This window comes from Carya illinoinensis, chromosome 5 (genome assembly GCF_018687715.1).
Source record: "Carya illinoinensis cultivar Pawnee chromosome 5, C.illinoinensisPawnee_v1, whole genome shotgun sequence".
In the NCBI taxonomy this organism is placed as follows: Eukaryota; Viridiplantae; Streptophyta; class Magnoliopsida; order Fagales; family Juglandaceae; genus Carya; species Carya illinoinensis.
In genome coordinates this window covers 13,718,534-13,734,696 of record NC_056756.1, presented here as the reverse complement: position 1 = coordinate 13,734,696, position 16,163 = coordinate 13,718,534, and the positions used below count along the sequence as shown (strand labels likewise).

At 34.8% G+C, this 16,163-nt stretch overlaps 1 protein-coding gene across 5 annotated transcripts; it reads right to left on the bottom strand.

Annotated features, from left to right (window-relative positions):
* Positions 1 to 290: 290 nt before the first annotated feature.
* On the bottom strand, positions 291 to 6,538 carry LOC122311968 (chaperonin 60 subunit beta 4, chloroplastic). 5 transcript variants are annotated; one of them, XM_043126769.1, is made up of 14 exons: positions 6,266 to 6,537; positions 6,055 to 6,180; positions 5,129 to 5,266; positions 4,538 to 4,633; positions 4,190 to 4,432; positions 3,879 to 4,113; positions 2,544 to 2,713; positions 2,283 to 2,360; positions 2,108 to 2,179; positions 1,924 to 2,028; positions 1,601 to 1,822; positions 1,380 to 1,472; positions 906 to 1,056; positions 291 to 801 (listed from the first exon to the last, which is right to left on the bottom strand). In XM_043126769.1, the coding sequence occupies exons 1-14, from the start codon at positions 6,413 to 6,415 to the stop codon at positions 779 to 781; spliced, it is 1,902 nt and encodes a 633-aa protein (XP_042982703.1). In that variant the 5' UTR covers positions 6,416 to 6,537; the 3' UTR covers positions 291 to 778. The 5 variants fall into 5 exon arrangements, 4 of the variants coding, with proteins under 4 accessions (XP_042982703.1, XP_042982704.1, XP_042982705.1 ...); XM_043126770.1 differs by having other exon boundaries at positions 1,601 to 1,813; XM_043126771.1 differs by having other exon boundaries at positions 1,601 to 1,693; positions 6,266 to 6,535.
* Positions 6,539 to 16,163: the final 9,625 nt, after the last annotated feature.

The following is a 16,163-nucleotide window of genomic DNA, read 5'->3' as shown; positions in this document are numbered from 1 at the left end:
ATTAAATTTTTATTATTTATTTTATATCCACTAGGATTTTTGCTTAAGGAGAGAATAGGAGAAGTGGAGAACAAGGCCAATTTTTTCTATAGGTTCTCTTTTTACCAAATAGAAGTGTAGGACCTTTTTTTCATAGTTATCCTGCGAATTGAAATTTCTCAGAGAAAGGCAGGGACCCCTTGTATTTATGAATGAGAAATTATATTTATTAAATGATAAAAAACATCATTTTAAGAGAAATACTTTTGTAATTTAAAAAAAAATTAAAAATAAAATTACCTAAATCTGTATTGTGGAAACTGTATGCAACATTGCTCTTTATTAATACGTAACATGACAGAACAAGCCTACAAATATATGCTTTTCTGAACAAATTTTGGGACAGTGCACTTTAAGATAACTTCTGCATGTTCCTTCGACTTTGAGGCTCAATTTCCAATTCCACACCAAAAACCAGCCTCCGTCATTAGCTAGGAAAGCAACATCACCGGTACAGCAACATTTCCATTTCAGAAGTGAGCTAAACTAGCCAGCCACCTTTATCTTCTCAGATTCCTCTTCAGATTAACATGTCCTATCTGCAACAAATTCGCAGAGGATATGCTTGTTTTCTTGTGTCAAATACCCACTCGTTGTGAAGGAACTTAATTGTAATTGGCTACCCTGGCAAATCTGGTATTGAACATCGGCACCATTGTATGGGTAAACCTTTGAATTTTTATGATGACTCTTGTTACTTCTGTAAGAGCTGCCTTGGTGTGTATGGCCACCGACCAAACTAAAAGCCGATTGGGTTGATACCTGGATAAAACATCAAGATTCATTGTCTCTTACCTGGCTATGATATGTCAAAGGTGGCATACAAGATGTAGAAATGAGAATTTATTTGAAAATGCAGAAGTCACCTGAGGTTGGCATTGATGGTCTCCTTGGGATGGGTGGCATTGGTGGTCTCCTTGGGATGGGCTCTAGTTCTTTAATGTCAACTACAACAGCATCGGATGTCAGGAAAGTCTTGGCTACGGATGCAGCATGCTCCAAACAACATCTAACCACCTGCTCCAGTATTTGGCAGGAAGATAATTTTATCAGCTGATGTTTTTCCTAATATTGGGTAGTCAAAGCCTAGACATTCTGGCTTAAACTGAAATCACCAATTATGTTTGTTCTCAAATAAGCTTTTGATCTAATTTCATTAAGCAATATGTGTTGATGGTTCAAACTAAATGGAAATTTAGACAATATCTTTCCAGAGGATCCCATAGCTTTCTCAAGCGGTGAAAGTATATTAGGATGTGGTATCCCCACGCTTAAAATGTTTACGTCGTTGGGCTACTGATATGAGACTCTTCCTGACAAAGCCATTCAAGTAATGGTACCTTTGATGGATCGATGATTCCAGCCTTTACCAAATCCTCATAACAGTCTCTTGCAGCGTTGTATCCATACCTAATATCATCATTAGACAGAACCTGCAAAGTTTATTCAACAGGGCAGTTTAATGGATTCAAGATCAGTATCATGGGTTCATAAACTGGGATTATTTTTCCAATCTCAACTTATGTATGACAGGAAATAACAATGAATTATATGCAGAGACCTTTTCAATCACCAGATTTCCATTTACACCTGCATTTTTGGCTATCAATCTAGCAGGGTAACTCAGAGCTCTTTTAAAGATCTCAGCTCCAATCTGCAATGCACTTCCATATATAACATTACAGTCTTTATGTGCATTCAGTGGGAAATAATTGCAAGATTGCAACACTGAAAAGACATTGATAGAAAATGATATGCGATTGCCTGAGAATACCTGCATGAACTTAAGTGGACTTCAAATATTAAAGACCACCCACCGAGATATCTAATCTAGAAAGAAAACAGCCAGGAGAAAAAATGATCATATTTCAATAAAAGAGGTACCTTCTGTTCTTCATTGTCCAAGTGTTGTTTGATACCATCTACCATTGTAGATAGCCTCAAAAGGGTACAGCCCCCACCAACTACCACACCTTCCTCAATTGCTGCCTGTAATATGCCAAGTTAGAAGCTTACTTTAATGATTGACAAAGTAACTTCTTACAGCGTCAAGAAAGAAACTAGCTACCTTGGTTGCATTCAAAGCGTCTTCAATCCTGAGTTGTTTATCCTTCAACTCAACTTGTGTTTGTGCTCCTACCTAGGATTCAGTTTATCAAACTCAATGTATTAGCTGGAAAGCAAGTCACAGCCTCCACACTCCCCAGTTATCAAGATGCTGGCTGCAATATAATTCAGATTACCTGCAGAATAGCAATTCCCCCTGACAACCTAGCAATTCTCTCACTCAATAACTTCTTTTGAAATTTTTCTTCAGAGTTCTGCAAAACAAGAAACCATTCCATTGGGATTCTTGGAGAACGCTAACGATGTATAAATTCCTTCCACTTTTCTGCAGTGTACTAGTGTGCATGTGGGGTTATTCAATCTTGTAATTCACACTGCGATATTGAGTTTTAAAGCAGAAAGTACAGAGGCACAGCCGCCAGAGACATTAGCTGAACCTTAACAAGCTCCTGGAGTTGAGAAACCCGCTTTTCAACAAATTCATGGGTGCTCCCATCTGTAACTATTAGTGTAGAATCCTTAGTTATCACAACCTTTGAAGCTGAGCCCAATGCCTCCTTGCCAGCCTTTTCAAGGCTCAACCCCATCTCATCTCTGATTACAGTGCCTGCACAATTATCAAGATCGGCATGTAAGAGCATGAGGAATTTTGCAGAAGAGAAATGTTCAAGGGGCAGAGAGTAGCTCAATTTGACGAACTTCAGTTTTGATATAGGAATCTTTTTCTATCAATCAATCCTACCAAAGGTCATATTCATTTTTATAAAGGATTTTCATTCTGAGATTTGACTTTGAATCTGCCTTTAACCTGCGACAACCCCTTATTTTTATGGATTCAGGATCTACGATGTAAATTCGTTAAAGGGCAACATAAGAAAATAGAATTTAGTTCATTGAAATGTAAATAACATTCTATGCACTTAATTGCATATTGTTCTAAAAAATATATCAAGCAGCAAGTTCATTTATAGACCTTGAATACAGCAGATGATTGGGATGGATGCAGGAAAAGGTATTGATCCACTGTGACCATTTAATTAAAATTACATATGTATGTAACTTGAGGAACATTTGGTCTATTATTCATTTCAAGAACGTGTCTTTTAACTGCAGTTCTAATTCAACTCTGTATTGCATTTGTTTTCTATATTGGACGTTTACTGTGCCTATAAGCAGTCTCTGACTCCAAGACTGTTGTTGACCGAAAGATTGATGCAGTGAATGGTTGGTTTTCTAACCATTTTATTCCTATGCTTTCTTTAGTATTTTTATTATTGTTATTATCATTGTAATTATTGCCATTATTAGTAGTATTTGTTGTAGTGGTAGTAGTCATAGATATTGTTTGTTGTTATTTTGATCACTATATTTTCTACCCTAACATATGGTCTAACTCAAAAGCTACTCTAATTAGCATGTTAATTTGTAGTGTTTAAACAAACCTAAGTGCTTCATAGGATATGGGGAGAGAAGATATACCAAATAAATATTCTGAAATACCATTCAGAGATAATGTGATCAACAGTCATTTTGATCTAAGAAAAACTAATCAGACAGAAAAGTGGAGGAAATGCAAAACAAGATCAAAATATATACAAACTACATAAAAATGAAGCAATGTATCAACCCAAAGCGTACGAGCATAACAAAATTAAAGTTGATTTTCTTTTTTAGCATCCAATGGAAGGAAATGGATTTTCTAGTTTAATTGACATATAATTACTTTGAAAAATGATGCTATGATATCTAAGATTTGGTACTTAATATACTACCTCCAGTCAAGATGGCAATGTCATCTAAGTAGTGGCTCTTGCGCTCACCAAAGGCTGGAGCCTTAATAGCAGCTGCCTTCAGCACACCCCTTAGTTTATTTCTGATTACTGGAGCTAGAGCTTCCTTCTCAATGCCCTCTGCAACTATCACAATGGGATACTTCTCTTTAACTGCACTGTCCAGTATTCCAAACATCTCCTTTGGGTTTGTGATTTTTCTGTCAACCAAAAGTAACTGCAACCAAAGAATTTCACACTCTGTAATTACTTCGTGGGAAAGAATTCAAGACTATTACTTTTGCAATTCCTACCTTGCAGTTATGGAACTCCACTGTCATCTTTTGTCGATCTGTTACAAAGTATGGGGACAAATATCCACGATCAAATTGCATTCCTTCTACAATTTGTAGATTGTTCTCGGTGCATTTCCCTTTTTCTATTGTCACTACTCCCTTCCTTCCCACTTGACGAAGAGCATCAGCAATCATGTTTCCCACTGAATAATCATTGCCCGCACTAACTGCAGCAACATGTGCTATTTCATGATCTTCAACCTGCAAATGTGAAAATGTGATATGTATTGCAGTTTATTAAAGCAAATGATATGATACTTACAGTGTTTCTTGATGAAGCCGAATAAGAAAGATAAACTTGTTTACCTCTCTGGAAATTAGTTTGAGTTCAGACACAAGGGCATTTGCAGTCTTCTCAATCCCACGAGCAACTTGAACAGGATTCATACCAGCAGCAATAATCTAGAAAAAGAATGTTGTTTAGAATAATGTAGTGGTGGCACTTGATTTAAATTACTAATACTATTTCACACCGGAAGTGCCTTTAATATAAAGAAAACAAAATATAGCTGTAAGATATAAGAACTGCAAATAAGCCAATTCACCAATACTTAACAAGCCCTGCCTATATGATTTTTCTTAAAGATGCAGCTTCACCTAGGTGGTAAGGCCTTATTGGCGACAAACCGGCACTCAAAACTTGGCTTCATATTAATCTCTAATATGTAACTAATTCCAAGTTTTTAGAAAGAGCATTCACATTGGCACTAGGTCAATGGTAGAAATCCTGCCTTCTAACTATTGCCGAGTATTTTAGAAAGCCTGCATTATAGCACAATGTTATAATACATCACAAGAAACACTTCTTATAGCACAATGTTATAATACATCACAAGAAACACTTCTTCTGTTGTAATGTAATAGACAGGCTACTCATGTACAACATCCATTTCATACCTTCACACCTTCAGCAATCAGACCCTGGGCAAGAATGACTGAAGTGGTGGAACCGTCGCCAGCAAGGTCATTTGTTTTGGCACCAGCCTGTCTCACCAATTTAACTCCAACATTCTCCAAAGGGTCCTCCAATTCAATCTAATATAACAATTTGGAGCAATTTAAGAGGATATATCTTGTTGAGAAAAGCTGCCACTATAAAACTAGGTTTCCCTTTTGTAATTGATGTTACTAGAATAATTACATTTTCCTATACTAATGATGTTACTCGTCCAATTATGTTATTGTCTCACTAATATAATCATGAGTGGGACAACTTAGAATGATACTTGAAGCCAGTTAAAATAATCTCGTGTTGAAAGTATTCCAATAAGTTGGAGCAAAACAATAGCAAGAGTTATGAGGAGATAGGGGAATGAAGTGGAGGTACTTCTAGAGTGTCTAACACTATGATGGAGATGGAGATATGTGCATACGAATAGATATACTGTTCTACATAATACAGTCAACTGCCTTTTGTCCTAAAATCATATGATTTCTGTATCATTGTTTAATTGCTTGAGGCAGGACAGTATATGAGAGGACAACTATTTACAATGCTGATCACTCGGCTGTAACAATTTTGCGAGCAATTGAAACGCACAAATACAATGCTTATAATTCTATTTCAAATTTTATGAGCCTATAGCAAAACTACGAGTACTCCGTTATTGTAAGTTTGCGTTTAAGACTGAGGAGATAAATAATAAATCTACATGAAAATTTGAACTAACAGCACTTAAATTTGCAGCCACCTTAAACACAATTGTCAAATTAAAATGAGAGACCAAGTTATTGTACAATGTGAACAAGATAAAAAGGAAAAAAAAAAAAAAAAAAAGGACAAACGCGAAAGTGTAATGGGGAAATAGATAACTAGGAAATACCTCTTTGAGAACAGTTTCACCGTCATTTACAATTTTTGGGGGTCCATACTTGTTCTGCAATACTACATTCCTTCCCTTGGGACCCAAAGTCACCCCAACCAGCTCAGCCACCATGTCCACCCCTGCCTGCACCACCAGCCCGACCATTCAAAATCTTGTCAAGCAAAACATAATTGTGGGTGTTACAAAAGCTAGTGCCTTGAACTGTAACCTGAAGCTTCCTTGTGGTTGAACCGTCGCGGTTGAAGTAAAGCTCTTTGGCCATGGCTCTCGGGATTAACATGGAAGGTGAAGAAGGCCTTCTGGGCAGTATTGGGTTAGTGAAATTAAGTGCAGAGATGGCGGTTGGAGAACTTGCCATGGCTTGGTTCGGTTTGGTCTGCCAATTGGAGTAACAAATATCTTCAAAGATGGTTTTCCACGGATAAGAGCAAGAGAGAAAACACAGGAGATTTCTGAACTCTCAAGGCCATGAGAAAAATCCAACATTTTTTGGCGCTATTCCAAGATTAGCGACGTGTTTTTTTCTAACGGTAAATATTACGTAATTATTTTGAAAAAAATAAAATTTATTATTAAAAATTAACTTTTTTTTTTATATAAATTTTGTATTAATTTATTTTTTTTAAAGAAACTACATGATACTTGTATAATCATGATTATAAATATCATTTCTCATTTTTAATTATTACAAAATTTATATTTCTTCTCACTTAGAGCTCGTTTGGATTTTAAAGAGTATTTTATTTTATTTCATTTTATTATTAAGGGTGTAATTGATCCTATTTGATTTCGAACAAAATTTAAGATCGAACTGATATATTCCAATTTTACATTTTTCAAAACCGATTACATACCTGTTATCTTCCAAAATTGATATTCTGGTTTTATCAATTTCTAGTTCAGTTTGGTCTGATTTTTTTTTATTTTAATATACTATATATAATATATTATATAATATTATATTGATAATATATTGTAGCATATTATAATATATATTATAATTATATTATATATTATAATGATTTATTATAGTATATTAAATATATAGTGATATAGTATTAGTATAACTATTAATATACACTATATAATATTAGTATAATTAATAATACAATAAACTATAGTGATATAATATTTTAAAATTTAATATTATATTAATTAGTAATTTATTATATAATACAAAAATATTTTATATATAATTAGATATTATATATAAATTATATACAATATAAAAAATTAAAAATATATATATGAACTAGCCTGGTCTGGTTTAAAAAAAAAAAAATAGAATCAGACCTATTTTAACCAATTTTAAGAAAAATAAAACGGATACCAAACAGAACCAAACTCGGTACCGGATCAAATCTACCGATTCGGTTCTGTCCGGTCTAGTTTACCCATTCACCGATTTTTTATACACCCATACTTTTTCTAATACCAAAATATAATAAATAATAAAAATTTTTAACTTTTATAAAAATTTAAAAATTATAAAATTTTTTAACTTTTTTATACACCCCTACTTTTTCAAATACCAAAATATACACCCCGTTCACCGTTCATTATTACAATTTTTTAAAATTTTTATATAAAATATAATAAATAATTCAACTTTTTCAAATATCAAAATAATAATAATATTAAAAAATAATATTTTAATAATAATTTTTTAACTTTTAACTTTTATTTAAAATTATCTCATCTCATCTCAAAATCTAAATCAACCCTTAAGATTTAATTTGAGGCAATAGCCTCTTAAAAACAAAAAACTAATGGATTCATATGGTTATTGAATTTTATTTAAAAAGATTAAAGAGTATAAATTTTATGCCTAGATGGGCCAGATTACTTTGACTTATCGTATAGAGGATTCTTGATTCATCTATTCGTTTTAAGTCACTTTGTGATATCTGTTGATGCATTTTTTTGGTGTCGTCCAACGCTATGGTCCAATTGATGGTTTGTGTCATAACCAGGGCCCAAGGATGTTTTAAGGCCCAAAGCCCAGCCCGGCAGATTTTTGTTTGTTTTTTAAAAAAGTTTTGCTATTCATAAGTCCTACATATTGCACTTTTTTTTATTATTTTATTATTTTATTAATTTTTTTAGTTTTATTCTTTTATTCTTTTTAAAATAATTAAAATTTTCTATTCATCATCCATATACCACACATTTGATAAGAGAAAAAAATTAAAAAAATAATAAATAGAGCAGTGTGTGGTGTATGATGCTTATTAATACAATTTTTCTTTTTAAAAAATGGAAGCACCAATTGCCAAACCGCACTCAACCGTCACTCCAACTTGTCCACCATCCCCACCATCACCTGCTATAGTAGCGCCCCACCAAAGATAACTCTTTGTGTGTGTGTATCTAGGCCGCCCCTCACCACACTGCCCAGCTCCTCCACTACTCACAATGCACCGGCTTTGGATAAAAAGCTTTGGAGCACCGACGTCATCTACAAAATCTCCCTCATCGCATGGAACTAAGTGATGCTTCATATCAACTCCCAAAACTGTTGTCGTTGGATTAAAAAATTTGTGTGTTGTTGATCATTTTGTTACAAGCCTTTGTGATGTTGAAAATCAATTGATGTGTTCTACTCTTACTTGACGTCCAATTGATTAACCATGTTGCATAAATTGTGAAGTTGTCGTGGTTGGCCTTTGGGTTGGTGATCTTTTGCTTTGTTGAACTCTTGCTTGCTATCCATTTCAGTATCCTAGTTGCATAAATTTTGGTACAAATAGAGACTTTGGTGGTAGTTATGGACATTGAGATCTGATGCAGTTAGACCACCGAAGTGGCCTAATGGCCATCAGTGGCAACCATGCATGAAGAAGCCCTAATCGCTCATGTACAGAGAAAAAGGGCAAAAAGGTATGTAGGTAATCTCTAATATTTATTATTATCAATATAAATAGTTTTGAGTGTTATTATATGATCAATTAATATTTTAAGATCCATTTTTATATATCTATTTTGAGTAATGATACGTATAATCGTGAAGTATCCAAACATCATGCAGTTGTTTTGAAAACACTCCGAGCATTCCAAGTCTTTCTTTAGAGAGAGATATTCTTCATTCTCTCTAGAAAACCTCATTTCAGTGATAGTCGTTGTTGGAGAGGAGGGTGGAGCTATGGCTTTCACTCTCCTCTCATTCTCCTTTCCATTTCTTCATTGTGTATACACTTTCAATGTAGTGTTTTTTTCTCTCATCTCTCCAACGGTTTGGTTTTGGTCAGATCTGCTACTTTCTGACCGCCATTTGCCTACACGTGCTGTACCACCCCTTCCTACAGTCGCCGATCTCCTGGGACGGATTGGAGCTGCGATAAAATGTTTGGCGTGTTGTCCTCACGTGTGCCTTGTTGTCGCATGTGGCCTTTACAGACCGTCGCGCTCCGATGGCTACACTTATTGTATCAGCAGCTTCATTTCGTCGAGATCTTCTAGATCTGAGCCACCCAGTCTCCTTTCCACCAGCGCATGGCTGCCTCGTGCCATTACAAGTGCGCGGGAATGCAAATGATCACTGGTTACAGATCAGTCCACCCGATGTCATACTTTCTACTATATTTTCATTTTTCCTAACTGGTGATTTCGAAGAAAGGATTGTGGATTTCTTCAAAAATTATCTCAAGACAACAATCAACAATGCACCCGCTACTTTCACCGCTTCTAGCTGAGATTCCATTGCCACCAGATGTGGTTCCACTGTTCGCAACTTTTTGCAAACATCTTATTATTGTCTTTTAAGATGGCGTCCTCTTGGTAGGACATATGTGAAGACCAAGAAATTGGTTAAAAAAATTTGCTTTTTTTACCTTTTTATCCACCTCTTTATACTGTTGTTATTGTCTGAGATGTTTATTAGAAAACTCTACCTCTTCCTCATGTATCATCCTTTCTGTTTTTCTAATAAAGTTTAATCGCTTGCTAAGGGGAAAAAAAAATAAAAAAAATAAAAAAAATTAAGCAAGTCGATTTCGGGAAAGGCTTACAATCCAAGCATACCTGCATTCAATTTTTAAGTCCAACGACCAGTTTCTCCCTCTCCTTTCTCACTTCTTTCTTCCATGTTTAGGTAGGTAGGAACATTCTCTTTCCTTTCTTCACTCTTTAGCTACCCCTTCTCACTCTTTTTTAATTTAGTTTTTTTTTTTCTCCTTTTCCCACCTACCAAGGTACCAACTTCCCATGCCTACCATTCTCAATCACTGGTATTTTGCTTTGATTTAAAAATCTTTTCCTTCACTCTCTGCATTTTCCTGAAAATATATTTCTTCAACTTTTAATTCACGCTTGTTTTCTTATTTATAGAAGTTTGAATCCCATGTTTTCTTAACCATCTATAGTAAGAGTTATTTTAGGAAGCTGGTTATTATAATTGTAAGCTTTCATTTTTCATTTATCACTAGTTTTGGGTTTTTCCTTTATTAAATATTGTAACATTTAGAAACCGTTTGGGCTGATAAACACTCTCAATTCATTTTATTATTATAACTTTTTTAAATTTTCATACAAAATATAATAAAAAATTTAACTTTTTTAAATTTAAAAATAATAATAATATTAAAAAATAATATTCTAACAATATTTTATTCAATTTTTAACTTTGATCTAAAACCATATGATCTCATCTCGCTATCCAAACAAGCTATTAATCTCAATCATTTATTTGACTCTAACAATTGAGATCTCTGATGGTGTCCAGTGCCCCAATGATTCGATGGTGAAAAGGAATTAATTTCTAGATAGCAGCAACCTCATTTATAGACCCTGAACACAGCTGGTGATTGCATGGGATGGATGTATGAAAAAGTCTTGATTCCACTATGACCATATAATCAAAATTATGCATGTATGTAATTCCAGTAACATTTGGTCTATTATTCGTTTCAAGAACGTGTCTTTTAACTGCAGTTCTAATTCAACTCTGTATTGCATTTGTATATTATACAGGACATGATTTACCGTGCCTATAAGCAGTCTCTGTCTACCAGCAGCAAACATAGAAAATTGTATGGCGATAATCTGCAGTTTTCTTTTGCAATTGCCACATGCCTCCATAATGATTTTACTTCTTTGGGTGCCAAAGAATAAAAACCTGACTCCATGACTGTTATTAACCCAAAGATCGATGCAGTGCATTGTTGGTTTTTTAACCTGTTAGTGTAAAAATAATATGTTGGCATGTTCTTGTGACAAAACTTAGTCCAATTAAGTTATAAATATGTTGAGTAAATTTTAGGTTGCAATTAGAACACAAAGTGCAAAGATTGCAAATTTGCAAGATCTAATGAGATTGACATATCCTAAGTAAATCAGTCATAACTTTTTATTTCCTTATCAGATTGAGGTTATCTTGGCGTATTTGGGAAGCTAACTCAATTATCTACAAATTCATGTTTCATAAGGATCTTCAAATTCTAATATTTACTAGGTCAAAAGAGCTTGACAATATCAACTAGACAAAAGGTTCGCTCAACACTCTCACAACACTTCGTTTGAGCTAACATTTCGAGATTCACTTTTTAATTAGGGTTTGGACCCTCTAAGTGGTCTACTTAAGTCCTAATTATATATCAAATAATAAGCAGGACTTCTAGGTGGTGGAGAGAGGCCCAACTTGCTGTAATCCTTGTGTTCTTAAGAGAAAATCTTAAGGAGATTCATTGCACCTTGAAGATCTATTCTCTCTTGATAAATAGGCTCCATCATACTGTGTTCGTGTTTGAGTATTGTTGAGTCCATTGGTGTCGCGGAAGGATTTTCAGAGCTACTTGGGTGCAAAGATCGAGTTGGTACTTGTGGTGAAACTATAGAAAGGCTGGTGGTTTGAACCTATTAGGATGTAGAGATTGAGTGAGATACTCATGGTATTACAAACTAGATTTAGTTAATTCAAGGGTCTTGTAAGTGTTTTTAAATTGGTTGCAACAAACTTAATTTTTATAGTGAACTTTAGGTGGTAAATTACACCCAGAGTGGTTTTAAATTTTGAAGACGTTTTTCAAATGAGTTTATACTTCGTTATCAAAATTAATGTGTTAATTATTTACTGTGATCTGATTGATTGATTATAAATTTAAATAGTTCAATAAATTAAGAAAAAACCTATTCAACCCCTCTAGGACCCTAGGTGTATCTAAGATCTTAACTACTGATTTTTCTTAACCATTTTATTCCTATGCTCACTACAACAAAATTGACATTTTCCCACTATATATGCTCATGAAGAATACTTACTTTTTATTACAAATTGTATTTGTGGAAAAAAAATGTTCTTTTGCCATGACTGTCATTCCCACGGTTTTAAAATCGTGGGTAAAACTATCTTTTGCCACTACTTCATGTAGTGAAAAACAAACTAACCTGTTAACACCAAATGGGGGAGACGAAAAAAAAAATGGTCTTTTGTGCAACAATAAGTCGCCGCAAATAAGTATTCCCTTAAGCTAGTTCCACTCGGTATTTAACCTTCATCGTTGGATTAAATTTGAAGATCAAACAGTTGACATTAAACTTGAAATCCTAAAATTCCCCGCCCCAAACTCGTGTGCCCTTTGTTTAATCTCTGTGTTTTCTCTCTCCTCCGACGCCACAGCACGGACCCCCTCCCCATTCGCTTAGAACTACAACTATTGTTTGTAGTTATTCTGATCACTATATTTTTTACCCTAACAAATGGTCTAACTCAAAAACTACTGCAGCATGTTAGTTTGTAGTGTTCAAACAAACCTTAAGTGCATACGCATAGGATATGGGTAACTGGAACGCCTAACAAAGTTAGAGTTAACTTTCTTTTTTAGCATCCAAATTCCAAGTGGATTTTCTAGTTTAATTAACATATAATCAATATGAGAAAGGACGCTATGCTATCTATGATTCGGTACTTGATCTACTACCTGTAGTCAAGATGGCAATGTCATCTTGCGCTCCCCAAAGGCAGGAGCCTTAATAGCAGCTGCCTTAAGGCTTTAGCACACCTGAGTTAATTTCTGATTACTGGAGCAAGAGCTTCCTCCTCAATGCCCTCTGCAACCATCACATGAATGGGATACTTCTCTTTAACAGCAATTTCCAGTATTCCATACATCTCTTGAGATTGTAATTTTCTGTCGACCGAAAGTAATAGCAATCATAGACTTTTAAACTCTGTAATTACTTCGTGAGAAAGCATGCAAGACTATTAATTTTGCAATTCCTACCTTGCAGTTATGGAACTCCACTTTCATCTTTTGTCGATCAGTTACAACGTACGGGGACAAAGATCCACGATCAAATTGCATTCCATCTTCAATCTTGTAGATTGTTCTTGGTATATTTTCCTTTTTCTGTTGTCACTAGTCCCTTCCTTACCACTTGTCGAAGAGCATCCGCAATCATGTTTCCCATTGAATAATCCCTGCCGGCACTAATTGCAGCAACATGTGCTATTTCATGATCTTCAACCTGCAAATGTGAAAATGTGATATGTATTGCAGTTTATTAAAGAAAATGATATGATACTTGCAGTGTTTTTTAATGAAGCCAAAATAAGAAAGAAAAACTTGTTTACCTCTCTGGGGAATTTGCAGTCTTCTCAATCCCACTAGCAATTTGAACAGATATAAGAACTGCACAGTGCACACAAGCCAATTCACCAATAATTAACAAGCCCTGCCTATATGATTTTTCCAAAGATGCACCCTCACCTAGTTGGTAAGGCCTTAATGGCGACAAACCGCGTGGCACTCAAAACTTGGCTTCATATTGATCTCTACTAGGTAACTATTTCCGAGTTTTTAGGAAGAGCATTTAGCATTGGCACTGGTTCAATAGTAGAAAGCCCTGCCTTCCACTACCTAGTGTTTTAGAAAGCCTGCATTATAGCACAATGTTATAATACTTCACAAGAAACACTTGCTGTGTTGTAAAGTAATAGACAGGCAACTTGTGCACAACATGCATTTCATACCTTCGCACCTTCTTCGGCAACCAGACCCTGGGGAAGAATGACTGAATTAAGTAGTGGAACAATACCCAGCAAGGTAATTTGTTTTGGCATCAGCCTGTGTCACCAATTTAACTCCAACATTCTCCAAAGGTCCTCCAAAATTCAATCTAATATAACAATTTGGAGCAAGTTAAAAGAGTTAAGAGGAGATATGGGAATGAAGTGGAGCTACTTCTAGAGTGTCTAACAATATGGTGTAGATGGAGATAAGTGTGTACGAAAATGATATATTTGTATGGTCTGCAGAATTGCATTTTGTCCTAAAATCATATGAATTCTGTATCATTGTTCAACTGCTTGAGGCAGGACAGTATCTAAGGGGACAACTATTTACAATGCCGATAACTCGGTTGTAACAATTTTGCAAGCATTTGAAACACACAAATACAATGGTGATAGTTCCATTTCAAATGCCATGAGCTTATAGAAAAACTACAAATACTCTATTATTGTAAACCTACGTTTAAGACTGAGGAGATAAATAACAAGAAGTCAATCGGCATGAAAATCATGGAAATACCTTTGAGAACATTTTCACCGTCATTTACATTTTTTTGGGGTCCATACCTTGTGGTGCTTTTTTTGGTAATGTTATATATAGCTGGAGTGTGCAATCCCCCCACATGCTTCCTTTGAAAAAATAGTGGGGATTACCATTAAAAAAAATAATTTTTTATATGAGTTTATTTATCTATTTTTTTCAAAAGGAATACACGGAGATAGTGTACTCGAAAATTGCAAATATAATTTCTTTTATTTTAATTACTAGAATGCAAGCATCAGGCTTGAACTCAAGTTTCATTCAGAATCCATAAAAAAATTGTAATGAATTCTTATTGGGATGGATTATCAAATCGGGGCGTCACTGGAAAAACATAAAGCATGCCAAAAAAGAGAATCTCAATAGATGGAGAACAATGTAACTACGGAAGTCATTGTCAACAAATGCAGACTAAATCTGCATCTCCTTGCTCCTCCAAGATATTAGACGTTTTTAATGAGACAAACTAATAGACGTACGAAGAGGAGAGGGGATCTAGCCGTATATATGAAAACCTTTTGGAGTCCTCCCATTAAAGACTCAAATCCCAATAGGTTTAAGAAATTTCCAGAATCAAACCCTTAAGCTTCCAAACCTACGTAATTTACCACATTTAAATAGAATATAATCTCATATTACTAAGGTGCAATAAATCCCAAATGATCGATCACTCAACTTAATGGGTTTAACCAAAGTACCATTATGAGCAATATATATATATATCTAACCTATTTTTATAAAACATGCAATCAAATGTAGCCCATATTTGTAATTATTCTAAGATTCACAACCACAATCAAACTCCCACATAGAAGTCAGCACCTAGTTCATCTCGTTCCAACAATTTTTTTTTTTAATTTTTTTTATTATTACTAGCATTTAAACGTAAGAAGGTGTTAGAAAGCACAACAGAAAGTATCTCAAACTCAGCTTATAAAGTTGCTCCATAAGTTTCTCCAGATCGACAAATCTCAAGAGTTTCCACTTAGTGGTAAAGTGTACTACGTAATTTGAAACTAGAGTAACGCTTTAACAAATCTACAGTCTAAATACTATTTTAAGAGAGAACAAAAGAGATAGAGCTTTTTTTACTAATTCAGATTATTACCAAGAATCAAAAGAGGGGGGCTATATAGGCTGGCCTTAAAGGCCAGTGTAAAACTGCCATTTAATGGCAGTAACGCATGGCTTTAAGCCATGCATTATATGCTTATAACGCATGGCTTAAAGGCCATGCATTAGACAGAGTGAAGGAGGGGTCTGCCCCACGTGGGCGCCCTTCCATTTAACATCTCACACTCGCACACAGTGGGCATAACCCCATGTCAGCATCTTTCTAATGTTCTCAATCTTATTCATACAAGTAAATAGGCCGTGCGACCACCAAGCATATCTGTAGAAAGGTGGGAGTACATACACTAAATCACTCCCAGAGAAGACTAGCATAGTAACATTCATAAAGTGTCTGGTTATGTCCTAAACTTATTCAATCGCATCAGTTCAAGCATTTTCGAAACCCTCTTGAGTTTCAGAAAACTCAGAACAATGCTTGACTATCTC